The sequence below is a fragment of the Mytilus trossulus genome, chromosome 1, assembly GCF_036588685.1.
Source record: "Mytilus trossulus isolate FHL-02 chromosome 1, PNRI_Mtr1.1.1.hap1, whole genome shotgun sequence".
NCBI lineage: Eukaryota > Metazoa > Mollusca > Bivalvia > Mytilida > Mytilidae > Mytilus > Mytilus trossulus.
The window spans coordinates 87,722,853-87,740,714 of NC_086373.1; the positions used below are offsets into that span (position 1 = coordinate 87,722,853).

A 17,862-nucleotide genomic window follows, 5' to 3' on the forward strand; every position below is an offset into this window, starting at 1 on the left:
AAATAACGTAAGAGAATATAAGGGTGAACATAAATATTATATATATACATATATAATAAAAACTATAACACAAATATATCTGTCTTTGAAAACATGATTTTGTTGCTGAAAAGGATTAATTTATTATTTACGCATTATTTTATTTTTTAATCTGTTAAGAAGCGTTAAATATATAATGTGCTCGCATTCACGCCATCCTGTGAGCTATGCATTTAAATAGTGTGCTGTTCTTCTTCTTTAGGTTTTCAGTAGTCCTTCATTGATCTGAAGATTATATCTGTTTTGCGCAGCGTGGCCTATATCACATACATAATTGGAAATAAATATTACGTGAATATCTTTTAGAACTTCGATAAAACTATGTACAAAGGCTAATAAGAAGTTAAATTAGTTTGTGGAGAACAACTGGTGTGATCTGTTCTCTGAAAGTGTCGACTGTATGGATTGGCAATAAATTCCACTGAGTAATGGTAAATGGAAAAAATGAAAATGTATATGAATCTTTTTTTGGTTAAAATGTGTTTGAAAGTGAAATTATGTTTTTGCGGGTTCTACTGTCTTATGGAAGGAGAATATGAGAAAGGATTTCTACGATTTGATGTTCTATTTTGTAGAACATTATTAATCTTGTGTGTATAAAAAAAGAAGATGTGGTATGATTGCCAATGAGACAACCATCCACAAAGGACCAAAATGACACAGACATTTACAACTATAGGTCACCGTACGGTCTTCAACAACGAGCAAAGCCCATACCGCATAGTCAGCTATAAAAGGCCCCGATAAGACAATGTAAAACAATTCGAACAATTAAAACGTAGTCTTCTTTCTCGTAGTGTAAGCTAGTTTAATGAGTTTATAATGTCTGTCGGACTACTTATGTTATGATACCTGTTTCATATTTGAGCTTTGGACCATCTCGAATTTAGAGATTTGTTCAACTTTGTGAGGGGTCCCATAGTGAACATGAATAGTCCAGTTTAGGACGGAATAGTGCCAGATATGCCTGAGTAGTGATGTTCTGACATGATGTTTTAGAGTGTCTTTTTAAGAAGCTCAAAGATTGGTTGCCATTACCAATGATATTGTCTTATGCTTTGACCATTTTAAGTTTGCCTGCAGTATAATGCAGATTGTAGATTGTTATATGAAGAGTCCAGTTAGAGCTTGTCATTGAGGAGGATATCGCCATAATTGAATGTTTTTTTTCTTTCTTTTGTGAAACTGTAAGGACTGTGCATTTGTGCGAATTTTGATTTCGCCATTTGACTAGAGACTTTCCGTTTTGGATTTTGCTCGGAGTTCAGTATTTTTGTAATTGTAATTTTTATGTTATAAAGTACTTTTATATTATACATTTATGTATTTCTCTATGCTTAGTGTTCTTGTGTTTGTTTATACTGTATTTTGTCACCGCATAGTGTGCTCATTTAAGAGGTATTTGTGACAATGCGATATAAGTGGGAGGTTTAGCTTTTCTTAGATTGTTCTGTACCAAGTCAGGAACTATTATCTGTCCGTTTTTATGTATGTTGACGTTTGTTCTGGTTCAGTGTTTCTGCTGTTGCGTTGCTTCCCTCTTGTAGCTAATGTTCTTCTTCGGTTTTAGTTTGTTACCCGGATTTTTTCTCCTCCGAATTATGACTATTGAACAGTGGTATACCATTGTTGCCTTTATCAATCATCTCAAATTCAAAAGTTCCATAAATTTGTCCGAGACACCAGAGGAAAAAACAGTCATTGGTTTCAAACTTTGTCAATTAGACGAGATCAAGAAGAGATCCATCTTCTGAATGTAAAGTTATTACAATCATCATAGACACCAGAGAAAAAGAAATAGTAATGGTTTCAGAGATCTATCTTCTGAATAAGAAGTGATTACAATCGTCCAGATATGGTAGTTTTATATTATTTGATTACTCAAAGTCAACAATTAAGATTCCTAAATACACTTTCGTTAGTCGTATCATTAAACCGTGCATTTGTAGAGTACTACAGATAAGGTCTTTACAACCATAACTAAACTATACTGGCTAACAGGAAATTGAATGAAAGATTATCCGAGTAAACTTCAATTTTACAACACTTACAAAAAGATCAACAAAAGAGTGTCGTTTGAGATGACTGACCATCCCAAATTTGACAAGTTATCACACCTTATCCGCCAAAGTTTGAAATAAATTGAAAAACATCACAAAGTATTCAATTATTTTCCTTATACACCTTTACTGGCTTTCAGTAGCTCCAAAAGCCGTACATGCTTGCTGATGACAGTTGATTTATATTCTTATTCAGGCTATTCGTCTGTGGGCTCTGAAAAGGTATGCGGCAACAAACGATGTCAGACTTGCAAATATTAGAAATTATTATAAATTAAGGAATGTATCTCCCTCATGCAAAGCTCTGATTCTTTTCACGGATTTGGCTATTCTTTTGGACCTTTTGGATTATAGCTCTTCACCTTTTACCTTTTGGATTATAGCTCTTCATCTTTTGTATAAGTTTTGGATCTCAAATATTTTGGCCACGCGCATCACTGAAGAGACATGTATTGTTGAAATGCGCATCTCGTGCAAGGAAATTGGTATCGTTAATTGTATTGCTAGCCAATACTGAATAACAAGAATTTCATATATGTTTTTCATTGTAAATTACGTTGGCGAGTCGGAATAGCCATTCCGCAAATGATGAATGACATCGTAGTGACTATAAATTCAAACCAGAACTTCATCCCTGTTGACATTTGGCCATACTGAGGCAGATCTCAATCGACTGACCATACAATCAAAGACCACAATACCGATTTTGGATAAGAAAATTAAACTTTGGCACACAATGGGATCAATGAAAATGTGTAGTTCTAATTCGAGCAGTACTTAACATTGGGGTTATAAAATATACTATAACACATTAGCTGTTGCTTATCCTTAACCCCTGTCATCTCTTAATTCTGAAAAACTTGGGGAACAAATCCATATGACGTCATATTGTGGTATGCGGCAGTTGAGATATTATTATATATATCTATTATATAGTCATTTTATAGAATTTACTGTTTGCAAAAGTATGAATTATTCTAAATAATAAGGATGTTCTTATTCCAGGCAGAAAACCCTAGCCATATTGTGCACAATTTTTTTGAAATTTTTGGTCCTCAGTGCTCTTAAACTTTGTACTTGTTTTAGCTTTTGATTTTTTTTATCTGAGCGTCACTTGGTAATCTTGTGTGGACAAAACGAACGACTGGCGTATTAAATTTTGAGCCTGGTACCTCGTGTTAGCTATTATTCGTGTGTAATGTTGTCACTTTAATGTTATATTTAACATTGCCATAAAAGCGGGAGTTTTGGTTTGCCTAAAAACTAGGTTCAGTCTTCTATTTTTCCTTAAAATGTCCTGTACCAAGTCAGGAAAATGGTCATTGTTATATCATAGTTCGTTTCTGTGTGTGTTACGTTTTAATGTTTTGTCTCTGTCGTGTCGTAGTTTTTCTCTTCTTATATTTGATTCGTTTCCCTCAGTTTTAGATTGTAACCCGGATTTGGGTTTTTTTCTCTATCGATATATGAATTTCGAACAGAGATATACTATTGTTGCCTTTATTTATTGAGGGCACATATACCTAAATAGGCGATATTTAGGATTTTAATGAAATTGTGAATACATTTAAAACTCATTTAACGCAAGTGAACGCAGTACAAAAAAAATATCATTTATAATACCAAGGATACGATCATTTAGTGAAAACATCACAGTCAATTTGATGAGACTGTTATTAAAGTGAGAGGGTTAGCGCTATAGAACCAGGTTTAATCCACCATTTTCTACATTTGAAAATGCCTGTACCAAGTCAGGAATATGACAGTTCTTGTCCCTTCGTTTTTGATGCGTTTTGTTTTTTGATTTTGCCATGTGATTATGGACTTTCCAAATTGATTTTCCTCTGAGTTCAGTATTTTTGTGATTTTACTTTTTTCAAATTGTATCATTAATCCTAAGGTAATTCATATATTTCCCGAAACTGCCTGTTATGAGGTTTCTTTAATGGTGAATAATAATTGGAAAAAAGGTAAGCTTTGAATTAATTATCATATTGACATGAATGTTATCAAGACTAACAACTACAATTTAGTTACCTAGCAAAACATTATTGAAAAGTCACTCACAGAATGTATATCCTGGTGTTTATTTTGATTGATATTACAGTGGTATGTTGTGATTACTTTTCTTTTATTCCACATGTTAATCATTTATCTAAATAAATCTGTTAATCTATATCTTTTGCAATTATGCCAAATGGCATCATTTCCATCTTTTTCTATTTTTTTTTTTTTTTGCTTTATTAATACTTTAAGAAGTTATATCATAATTTTTTTTTTTCCTTTTGCCTTTTGCAATCTAATCAAAAATAAATCTCATGAAAAATTAGTGAAGGCGGAGAAATTTTTCGTATTTTTTGTGGATATTCATTGGCAATCTTACTGCGTCCAAAGACATATATATAGGGAATGGGATCGTCGGGGGCATTAAATTACGTCTTTACGAGCAAGATAGGCCAATGATATATTTTGTTTGTCTTAGATAAAAAATTTACGACATGCACAGATATAAAGGAAATCCTAGGGCCAAGTCTACTTTCAGTATATAAACACTCTCGTAATCCATCAGGACATCCTTCTCTCGATTTCAACCTGATTAGGCTTATACTAGGCCATGCAGCGTAACATATATGTAGTGCCTTCAACTGTTCATAAACGGCCTGCACATAGCATCATGACATGCTAAATTGTTTTGTCATTTGAAATCTAAATATGTTGTACTTCTCTCAAAACAAAATTATAATAAGCCTGGTATCTTTAATGATTTTTTAACGTATTGGATCAATGAGTAATGTATAACTAGAGGACTACGATTGTTACATTCATCTGATCTATAGTGATATATAACACTATCTAGTATTTTCGCATGTATTTATTCAAACAAGCTGATTTATTAAACAGAAGTTATATATCAACATGATTGCAAATGTTACTGCTTACAAGGAAGCTATTAATCCAAGAGTTCCAAGTGGCGAAGTTTGAATGCTTGTCTTAAGCGTGGAAAAGTTAACAACAAGGGAACGGTTAAATTCGAAAATATTATTATAACATTTTATAAATTAGATCGTACTCGTCAAAAGCCCTTTTGCAGAATTGCATTCAATATCAAACCGTAGAAGATAAATATTTGAATAGTACAGAAAGTGTGCGCACGATATATATAATTGCATGGAGTTCGTACAATTTCATTCATGTTGTTATACTTGGTTTCAAAATTCAAATTTGATCTCCAAGATTTTAACATCGTAAACTATGTATTTAAATACTTTTATTTTTGGTATTCCTTTTTGTCACTCTTTGTGTACTCATTGAAATAAATAAAAACAAGATGTAGCGACAAAGAGTGACTGTCGTGTTAAAAAAATTCAACAATAATGGTAATGAAAAGAGGACGCGTGTATATCTTCTTTTTTTTAAATGTCTGACGGAATATGTGATCTTCCACAACAATTAATGTACGCATATATCAGGCATTAGCATAGCATATATATAGACGAAATATGAAAACACATAGAAAGAGCAATGTGTATTTAATTACTTTCTTTTAATTCAAAATATATATAGAGAAACTAAAAAATATTTAGCTATTTACAGAATTTGGATCTCAATTCGAAACATTTGATAGGAAAATTACTAATATTTTTAAATATATGTTTATATTCAGTGGTCATGACTAATTAATTTTGATTTCCTGTCTAAGTTATTAAAATTTTGACAGTGCTCATGAGCTTGTGCAAACAATAATTTTCGACAGTTATGATATATTTGGACAGTTAATTAAAATATGACTCATCTTCTATATCATAATGGAAAAAAAATACATGGCCTCTGTGACCAATATATAGTTTTTTTCATGTCGTTCTTTTCCACTTGTAATTGGTGGGGCATTTATTCAAAATTTACATAATATTTGTCAAAAATTTGAATATCAAGATATTTTCTATTTGTAAATTTCTTTTATGAGAAAAATATGTATCCATGTGTCTAGTAACATTATACCATGCTTCCAAATACAATGTCTAAAACTTTTTTTATAATAATTTGTTTTAATCTTTTAATTGAATTACATATTTCTTTAATTCAATAAAATTGAGAATGGAAATGGGGAATGTGTCAAAGAAACAGAGGAATACCATGTCATAGTGTTATTTTCGTGCGTTACGCATAAAGGCTTTTTTCAATAAATTTGAGTTACAATGATGTTATATCTTTGCATATAGCTTATTATAGATATAAAAATATTTAATATACAGAAAATCTTCCTAATCATAGTTTTCCGACAACATTTGCTTTACTTTTAAAATATGCTTACATAAAGTTCATTTTATCAGCAACATTATTCTGGTATGTTTTTCCAAGTACATTTTGTAGCAACTTTTTTACAAGATGCAGCGTCAGTTTTGAACATTCTCACATCTCTGAGCCATACAAAAAAATGGTTTAATGGCATGGCCAAATATAAGTAACAAATATACGGGTAAATGGGGCGCAATTTGATTCCATTAAATGACGTAGGCGCAATTGATACATTTCCACAACTGTAATTGGCGCAATTAGATTTTGTGTCGATTAAACAAAAACATGAATTGACCTCATCATAAGGCTATAATTGTATATCAATTAATTAACTATTTTTACCGTAAAGTAATGCAGCTATAAAAATCACATATCCTATCATCATCACTTTCTTCTATGTCGCACTAGGCATACAAAAACACTTGACAACCAAATATTTCATACCTGTGTTACATAAGTTCTGCATAATAACATCAAGTGATTGCTCTATATCGCTAGAGACTATATATATATATATATGAGATTTTGTGTAGATAAGAAAATGTTTCGAAAGTTTGAAACATTGATTTTAATTTGATATACTTAGGGCAAAAGTTAAAAGAAAACACAAACAAACACAGACAAAAAACTTAAAATCTATAATAAAACTTTAAAAGTGTACGTTTTAAATACGTAACAGTTCAATCATTCATAACAGGATTCTAATGACTGTAATGATTTATATGATATTGGTATGGAAGATAATAATTCAGATTCATACGTAACGAATAACATTTGAGAACCGGAGGATGAACATAAGTATACACCTGGAAAAAAGTATTACAACACTTCCATAGAAAACAGTGTAAAATGACATAATTGTAGAATTTTAGTTTTACAGAATACTTTAAATCCGTTTACGGTTTAAAATTGAATTTGAATTTGTGTTTATAACTAATACATTTCAGGTAAAATTAAGACTAGAGAGACGCATCATAACAGTTATCCTTCAAAAAGTTATTCAAGCTTTGTGTTGTCTTCTTTGACCAATATCTTATAAAAGTAATTTGTACTGCAAACTAAAGAGAAAATGTGTGTACAACTAGGCATTGCAAACAGTGCTAAATGAGTCTAATGCATAACAAAATCTATATGAATTGTAGAACTAAGATCTAAAATAAATCCCACAAAATTTGCATTTTTTTGTGAGAAACGCTAAAAACTATTTCCGTGTAGCTGTTATGTCCTATCCATGAAGCATTAATATTGGATGAAAAGTAAGTTTAATATCATGAACTCAATTTCAAATCATTAACGGATTAGAAGTGTTTGATAAAACTCAAATTATACACATTCTACAATCATTTCATTTTACACGGAAGTATTGCAATAATTTTTTCCAGGTGTATAGTATTAATTCGCGTCGAATACACGGTTGTGTTGCGTTAGCGTAATACCGCAAAGATTTAAAACATTTTTTTATGATGTTGGTTTTTACAGAGGATGACCTTGAGGTCACTCCGATGTATTGTTATCGCTTAAATTTCCGTCATTCATAAATTATAGTCAAATTAGTTTTGGGTTTTCAACACCAGTGAAAAAAGTGCATTTTCATACCTGCGATTTCTGTTCTCCGGTTGTACGATGTTTCAACAAAATATGGAATCATTTCAGTTGTTGATTTAGTGGTGAAAATTTGACTGAATTATATCTTAATAAATACGATTTTATATGTTTAATTGCTGTTTCAGAAAGAGGTCAGGTGCTCTTGTTCATTCATAAAATTATCGTTCATTCATAAATTTATCGTAAAATAAAAATCACTACACAGGTTATACGTGTAGTGTAAATGACCACCTGTAATCTTAAAATAGCGGTCTCACTAAGAACGACAAGAAGAATTTTAGCGACAAGAAGCGTCAAGAACGGACAAGAAGAATAAATTAAGCGACAAGAAGACTATTTAGCGACATGAAAACTTCTCGTATCGCATGAGGATGACACATATCAAATGAACAATTATGTGTGGGACTTAGTTTTAAGAAATGATGTCAAAGTAACACTATGAAAATATTTTTAGTAAGCTGAAATATATATTTATTTTTTACATGTTTATGTCTTGTAAGTTATTTTATTTCTGTCCCATTTTTCAACATTAGCGTCTCGAAAGGTGAAATGTTTTAACTGAGTGGTTAATTTAAATTAATTATGAAAATTGTTAAAATTAAATAAGTAAAAGTAATTATTGCCCAGTTACAAACACTACCAGGGGATAATCCATAATTACCCCCAACTTTAGCCTGGTAAACTTGTTGTCTCCATGTGAAATATAAAACATATTAAAAATGATTTCCTGCTTAAGTCTTTTATTGATATAAAGTCAAAACCTTCTTGCTTTTCACTAGACAACCATGTCCGACCTGTCAGGTTTAATTCTTATATATGTAGATGATAAATAAAAGTCCCCAAAACCTTAACATGGCAGCAATTGCTTTTACAGCCTTTAAGGCTTTGATTTTTTTACAGAAGAGTGTCCACCATGCACTTGCACTGCACTATAATAATAGTAGAATAGAATTATCATATACAAATAGATGAAAATTATATATACATGCAATCGTTATATTAATGATATATATAACAACATTATATAATTTATATATTATATATACTGATTTCTTGCACTACAATATAATAGTTATTACGGTGAGGTTGAATTTTCTGTCATTTATTCATCATCCAAGCACAAACTTCTATCAGAAAAAAATATCTCTGTAAATTAACCGAAGTTTCAGGTATAGAGATGTGATCTGTTTCTGTGACATGCGCTTTCGACCATCCACAAGAACCTGCGGTCATCCGATGTTCAGTACTTCAGTACTTTGATTTTTTAATCCGGATGAGGATATGTACACAACCATCTCAATTTCACATACATGTATTTATTTTGAGACAGATTATCAATGAATAATTTAAAGATGAATGGGACTAAAAATGAAGTAGAATTTGCCTAGAATGTGTTTACGATTTTTTGCTTGAACTTTGCTTGTTAATTGTTAATTCTCCGTTTGTGTTTTATAATAAGGTGCTACAATTGGCACGGTACTTGTCTATCCCAAATTCCTGTATTTGGTTTTCATGTTATATTTGTTATTCTCGTGGTGTTTTGTCTGATGCTTGGTCCGTTTCGGTGTTGTGTCGTTGTTCTCTTCTTATATTTAATGCGTTTCCCTCGGTTTTAGTTTGTTACCCCGATTTTGTTTTTTGTCCATGGATTTATGAGTTTTGAACAGCGGTATACTACTGTTGCCTTTACTTACAGCTATGAGTAAAGATGATAAAGGAAGATAACGGATTAAAATATAAAGTTATAAAGACCGGAGTACCACAAAACCCGTGCACTTTGTCACCATTATAGATTCAGAGACCAAACCTTACCATATGTGCAATATATTTTTATATTGATTTCTGTATTTTGGGTACATTTCACATACGGGCTATTTGTCAGTATGGTCTTAGTCACTCGTGGTTCGTTTATATGTATGTGAAATTAATGAGATTGTATACATATCCCCCACCCGGATGGAAAAAAACCAACATCACAAAAAATGTTGTCAATATTTGCGAAATATTGCTTTCGCAACTAAGTCATGTTTTCGACGACATATAAATAATACTTATGTTCTTACTCAGAATCTCAAATCTATGAGGAATGGGATCGGCGAAGGCAGTAAATTTCGTCGCTTCGAGCAGAATATTTCAACAATCTAATTATTTGTCCCATAAAAGTAAATTAAAAATTTATGAAATGTACAGATAAAAAGGAAATCCTATGAACAAGTTTGCATTCAGTATCTTAACATTCTCGTAATCAATCGGGACATCCTTTTATATTAAATCGTGCACTCAATTCAGGGATAGGGTTTATATTAGGCCATGTAACATAGGATCGTCATGTTTACTGTTAAAAAAACTGTGCATCATGGCATGGTAAATTGTTTTATCATCTGAAACTTTATCATTTAACACTTCTCTAAAAACTGAGCTACTATAAGTCTGGTATCTTTATTTGGTGATTTTTTAACGATAGAGGACATTTATTTATGTGTAAGAGGACTACGATTGTTACATTCATCTGATCTATAGTGATATATAACACTATCTAGTATTTTTACATGTATTTAATCACACAGTATAATTCATTAAACAGAGATTACTAGCATGTCAACATGATTTCATATGTTACTGCTCATAAGGAAGCTATCAAATAAAAAAATCCAAGTGGCGAAGTAGAAACCCATGACGACGATAAGATTTGCTCTATATTGTATGGGATTATTGTGTAGATCTTTCAAATGTATTATTGATATAAAATCCTGTCGAAACAATATATGTTTATACACTATTGTCATACATCCTGTCGAAACAAAATATGTTTGGCATTACATAATGGTATGTTTTCGCATACTGTCTGTAAGTCCTATAACGGTTTGCACAAATTAATTTAAAGCATGCTGATATAAATTTTAAGTTGTATTTATCATTTGGAGTTGGATTTAACCAGCTTTCAGTGACTGCGAGTTTTAATAGATCAGTTTTTTTTTTTTTTTTTTATGTTTTTGTTTATTTAATGTCAATCTGATGAACTTACTATTTTCAAACTGATTTATATAGTTTGTTCTTATTTAACAAGTGTGGACACAGATGAGTGTGGATAGTATGTATGGATGTTTGACAGTGTCTTATGACAAAATGGGTTCTATGTTTTTTTCTATATGGTGTTATTAACTATGTTGCACGATGACAACCAATCTGAGCATTATGAGTGTTATTTATTAAATTGTTTATGCCCCCACCTACAATAGTAGATGGGCATTATGTTTTCTGGTCTGTGGGTCCGTTCGTTCGTTTGTCCCACTTTAGGTTAAAGTTTTTGGTCAAGGTAGTTTTTGATGAAGCTGAAGTCCAATCAACTCGAAACTTAGTACACATGTTCATTATGATATGATCTTTCTAATTTTAAAGCCAAATTAGACTTTTGACCCCAATTTCACGGTCCATTGAACATAGAAAATGAAAGTGGGAGTTTCAGGTTAAAGTTTTTGGTCAAAGTAGTTTTTGATGAAGCTGAAGTCCAATCAACTAGAAACTTAGTACACTTGTTGCATATGATATGATCTTTCTATTATCAACATCTACTAATGAGTCTTAATATGTCTACATATCTAAAAAGTCATAGTATTCAAAAGGTAATGCAAAATTATTCCTTTTCATTTTTTTTGTTATATGGATACACATTTGAGTGATACATGTACCAATACAATATTTGTTGTGGTATGAAAGTGCAGTAATTAGCATTTACTGTAACTATGTTAATTCACACAAATTGAAAAATAAACAAATGAATGGACCAGATGCTCCGCAGAGCCCAGCTTTATACGACTGCAGAGGTCGAAGCCTGAACAGTTGGGGCTAGTATTGACACAACATTCAAGCTGGAAACAGCTCTGAGTTTGGATTGTGATTAAATAGATGACACAGCTTAGGTTTCTGACACAGAATGAATGTGGTCTAATGAACTTAAAATATTTGTTTTGCTTTTGGGTTAGGAGCAATTCACTATGCTGTTGAATATTAATCCTTTCAAACAAAAATATCTGAAGAAATTTTCTTTTTAATTTCTGAAATGAGAAACATTTAGAGGAGACAAACTTCAGTTAAGAGATCAGAAACTAAAAAAATGTATAATTTTTCCATTTTTAAAAGGGCATACCCTAGAAAGTGCTTGCAATCACTGAATGGTTATTAATGACTGCTTTAATTTATCAGTTGGTAATAAAGTGAATATTTCATTGTATATTGTATAATTGATTTAAGTTGACTGAACAAAGAAAGATAACTCCAATTTTCAAAGAAGATTTCATAAAGCATTGGTATTAGGTAATTCAACAACCATTCTGGACAAACTCCAATTAAGGGTCTTGAATTTACAAAAATGTTTGTTTTTGGTCCGTAATTATTAGACTGTTTGTCCCATAACCCACACAATATATCCTAATTGAAGGATCATTTACACTCAGGGCCGAGTCATCAGCAGGCAATACAGATGTATTAAAACAACCTAGCATCATATTGCTTGTAGTGGGAGTAGCATTGTCCGGTAAATTTGTTCCCACTTTTTTTTTATAAAATGTATGCATGCGCGTAGCTAGGTTTACGTCAAAACGCCCGGGCGTACACTTAAATTTTGAAAATAAAACAAATAATCGACATAGAATAAGAAAAACTGGTCAAAAGCACATCATCCTTGTGCTTCTGTTTTCAATGGATTGTAATTTTGAATATAAAGGGACTAAATTTACTCAAATAGATCATTTCATATATTTCTATGTACTTTTCTTCTATTTAAAGCAATTCACTATCTGCTCAAATTCTATATGCTGTTTGTATTTTTGTTGAGCCTGTGATTTATGTCCAAAAAGCGAGACAAAGCGGCGTCAATATTAAGCTATAGGTTCCAAATGTGGATAAAGTCTGAATGACTCTCCGTGAAATTTTACGAAAGTTGAACAGAAACTGTTTATGATCAAGAGTATTCAGAGCAATATAAGAATTCAATTATATCTGTCCGGCATTTTAAGGAAAAAATGTATTTCTTTCTGCAATTGATAAGTGGTCGCAGTTTGGGCTTACATTTTGTTATTTCTCAATTACATAATATTAACTACTTGTCGAACCTTCATAGAATTTTATGAAAATGCTGTAGAACCTTTTTCTATGACTAATGTCTAAAGCTAAAATTTTGAAAGCATTTGTTTTCGTTCATTTTTCTGTTCTTTTCTGTTTCTGATAGACAGATAGCCGGACTCTTCTTTACGCAAATAATTGTTCTACATTACTCAATTTAAAAAACTTTCATAGATTGTCGTGAAATATTCCAGATCAAGAAAAAAATATCAAAAGACAATTTTTGATTGTTTTCTAAATACCTTTAAAGGAATGATAAATTGATTCACTCTTTGTTGGAAGAAATCCTAGGTGTTCCAGAATTTTTTTATATTGCTCTTCTTAGAAATATTTTGTTTTCGTGTTCATTAAAAGGTGCTTTTGTCGATTGTATGCTCATTCACGTCACCCTTTAAACTTATTTAAAAGTAATATTGGTTTGGACGTGTTCTCTAAAACCAATGACCATTAGGCTAGCTTCCAGTTTAACACGATGAATAAGTTAACATATTACAAAATTTAACCCAAACAAATAAACCATTTAGATTCAAAAGTATGTTGCTATCAATGATTTTTTTACTGATTGGAATCAATATGGTATCTCATTCTCGATAGCTTTCCCTTTCGAACCCACTACCAGCAGGTGCTTTAACATTGAGCGGTTGAAATCCCTCTTATCCCTCGCCAAGGTTCGGGCGTACACGTAAAAATGACCCAGCTTCGCCACTGGTATGGTTCAAATCAAAATAGAATGCTTTTATCTCCTGAATACTTACATTGTACATAGAGATGATACTACTTTGACAATTTATCCTTGTCCATTAGAGTTGTCTGTCAAATCTTAATTTCACAAAGAATGAATTGCATAACAATGAACTGAGCTCAAAGCAAAGTACTTTAATAATACACTTAGACAAAGAGCTAAATCCAGTGATATACTTTGTACTACAGGTCCTTCATGACCATCCATCCACCAAAACCACATCTCAAAAACATTCCATACTACATGATTGGATTCAGAAGTCCTGAAAAATATATGACTTTTTTAATCTTGTTTTTAGTATATATGCACAGGTTTAACCTTAATTGTGGATATAATCATTCAGTATCTAGCAACTATCAATTTGCTTCATGCACATATTGATATAGGTTGATTGCTCCTCTGTTGGAAATTAGAACACACCTCCATCTAATTTTAGACAACTGACGAAGAAAAATTCAAAACTATTTAAAATGTTATCTAAGACTTGTCAGTGTCTATTTCCTTTGCCACTGAATAAGATTTCATATTTACAACCAATGAAAATCAAATATCCCTCTAATAGACTTAGCATTGAAATCGTTTTCTAAAATGGTAGTTATGTGGAACCTAGAACTAAAAAAATTGAAACAATATATCTTAAATATTTCAAATGCATGTACATTTAATAATTCTCCAAAATTCACTTTATTTTTCCTTTTTTGGATTTCTGTTGGAGACTGTATATTGACCTCTATGTAGCCTTTTCAACTTATAAAAGGGGGGATACATTTCCATAGAATTAAACTTTTCTGAAAGAATTGATTCCATTTATTTTCAATAAACAATAAATATTGAAGTCTATAACAGGCATCTAGGAACAGGCTCAACATTATTTCTAAACATGTATTAATATATACCAAAATGTGGACAAACCTACATTAAATATTCTACTTCAACGACTTTAATTAGTGGAGTAGATCAAATTAAAAAGTCACAATGGTTAAAAACTCCAATGGCAGTCTTTCCTGCTAAAATCTTGATGTGTAGAATGTGATATACCATTTTTGGGTCTATATACTGTCCTTTAAATTTAGGTCATTTTGGCAAGGCAAAATATGAAAAAAAATGTAAACTATGGTCTGGAAAGCACACAGTTTGTGATATTTTAAGGTATCTTTACTAAGAAAACCTGCAAATCTCAGTGGCAGATCCAGAACTTTTCAAAAAGGTGTGGGGGCTCTGATGGACTAGAGGGTTGCCCACTCCCATCAAGCTTCAATGATTTCTTACATATATGTCATCAGCTAAATTTCCCCCACCCCCTTGGTCTGTCTATGCAGCTGTTTATCGTTCTGCGTAATAGTACTAATACTGTTTTTCCCCTCCCTTACTTGGCCCTAGACAGTTGCTTACCTTTGTAAACATTTTATAATTATAGTCAGGTATATATTGATTGAGAGTAACTTACATAGTAGTTAATGGGACTCTATTTCACACGGTTCTGTGAAATATAATACGGCAAATATATACCCGTACATACTATCCGCATAACACAGAAATCTGATAGATTTTCACTCCTCTGGGAAAAATCAACCTGTGAAATGAAATACCATGCCTGGAAAAAAATTACCGGGACAAATTATCCTCAGGATAAAATATCACAGAGGAAGAAATAAACCGTTACATTACATGAGAAGCCGGTTTGGTTACAAATAATTATGTCACGTGAAGGCGCACTGACGTCACAATTTGCATTAATTTTGCAATACACTACAGTTCACTCATACAGAACCCATTATCATGCAATCATGCAACGTGAATGTGATTGGTTATCAAATAATACAGAATTTATGCACGTACAGTTAATATAGAAGAAATTAGTTCATCAAATGTGAGTTCGTGATCTTGTGGTTAAGACCGATGGCTACAGTGCTGAAAGTCCTGAGTTAGATTCTCACTTGGGGTGCTAAAAATATCAGTACATCAGAAGGGTAATTTTCACCCTCTCACACACATCTTTGTTAATGTTCCGGGATTGTTGAAAACTTGCATATTCATCAATATTTGATTTTGTGGTTTTAACAATCCAGACAGACAAATAGCAATAAGATGTTTAGGAAAACATGACCTAAAACCTCCTTCATATATGACAAAAATACATGGGAACTCATATTGAATGGTCAAATGTGTTCAATATGAAAATTGAAATTAAGATGGAAAAATCAAATATTAGCCGTTACTATAAATGGACTTAAAGTATGACTTTTCAGCAAATTTAAAGGGAAATGACACGGAAGGGGCCAAATAGTGTTCAAGGGGAGCAAATGCTGTTTAAATTAGTATGCAGGTTTTAAATATAGAGGGAAGTTGAGTCATCTTTTTGGGTGAAGTTAAATACTGACTAGTGTGTGGGTCTCATTGGGTCTAAGCGTGACCAATATTGACAATTTTTTGTAAGCGTGAAACGTGAAAGTCAAATTATTGTGTCATGAAAACGGGAAATGAGGTCTATCGTGAAAACGGGAAATGGGGTTCTGCAGGACCCCGGAAATGACAAAAAAAATGAAAATTGCTCATGTACATAGTGTAAGCGGGATATGGGAATCTGACAAAACAGTAAGTGGGATCTGGGATCAGAACCCCCCCCCCCCCCCCCCCCCCCAAATGAGACCCCCTTATGTAGATTTACTTTCTAATTCTATATTAAAAAAAACACAACTAAGAACTACGTTTAATTCACTTTGACTACTGATATGCAAACCTAGAAATATATCATAAAATAGTGATTGAAAGATTCATAACACTTTGAAATGATAATTCAGACACGTGTTACGCGGGGAGCATGTTTTAAATTTGTTTACAAATAATAATGTCACGTGATCGCGCACTGACCTCAAGTTGCATCGCCCTTACAATTCACTAATACATGACCATTTTCATGCAAACATGCAACGTGAATGTGATTGGTTATCATATAATACAGAAATAATGCATGCACAGTTTAAGAAGAAATTAGTTCAATAAATCGATGCGAATTTCACTTTTGACACGAATAGGTCGGGTTGACATTACTGTCATCGGAGATAATATTGAGATAAATGGGATAAAACGGACCGTCAAAAAGGTCTAGAGAAGCACATCAGTAGAACCTTAACATTAATAAGTAATACTTACCAAAATTTCTCTATTTAAAGAACTATATAACTGAAATTTCACAAAGATAACGGTAAACATTTTGTTGATGGTGACGATCCGTTGAATTCAGGGTCAATGGAATTTTTTGCGTTGCGTTTAAATCATTGAGGCCATCTATTTTTATTGCGGGTATAACTCAGATTTTGGAATATTTTAATCGAAATTATAGAAAAATGGAATGTTGTTAGTACATATAAAATAGAAAATGATGAATACTTTTAGCTAAAGATAATTTGGATGGGGGTTCTGTGTATTCACATTACTTGCACAACTCTCCTTACTGATGCCATATTTTGGAATTTCCGTGACCTAAATGGTTCGCGAAAATTAATATTTTTATATATAGTATAGTAATTATGTTCATCGTCTCATGATAAAGAGTTGATGGCTCAGAAATATGTTTATCCCCATTGTATTCTGTGTTCCGTCCTAAATTCGGGAGCCTGTATTTCAGTATTTGGTGTCTGTCTTTGTTGTTTTTTTATTAATCTATTTTTTCCTGTTTTTAATAGTTTTACATTTTGTCATGAGGGGCCTTATGATGAACAATTGCAGCTGGATTTTACGTTTTAATGGTTCCAAACCTTTTTGAAACAATAGTATAACATCATAACATAGAAAGATGAATGGCTTATTTAAACTCAATCAAAAAACGTAGAAACAAAAACCGTAGTAACACAAGTTAACACACAATGAACGAATAAATTTGACATTTGATACAACGTAAATACATAGTTAATAAAAATAAGGAAAACGACTAGTTTACACTTTAAATGAAACAAAATAAAATTGTTTAATAGCTATTTTTTTTTTTTTTAAATTTGG

The 17,862-nt window shown here is 31.9% G+C and overlaps 1 protein-coding gene across 1 annotated transcript in view; it reads right to left on the minus strand.

The window, feature by feature from the left end:
* The window catches only part of LOC134710880 (xaa-Pro aminopeptidase 1-like), a 31,262-nt gene extending 24,452 nt beyond the window's left edge, over positions 1–6,810 (minus strand). The window contains exon 1 of the mRNA XM_063571298.1: positions 6,738–6,810. Coding sequence (XP_063427368.1) covers positions 6,738–6,780 — 43 coding nt within the window. The 5' untranslated portion in view covers positions 6,781–6,810. The remainder of the gene's footprint in view (positions 1–6,737) is intronic.
* Between the last annotated feature and the right edge of the window lie 11,052 nt (positions 6,811–17,862).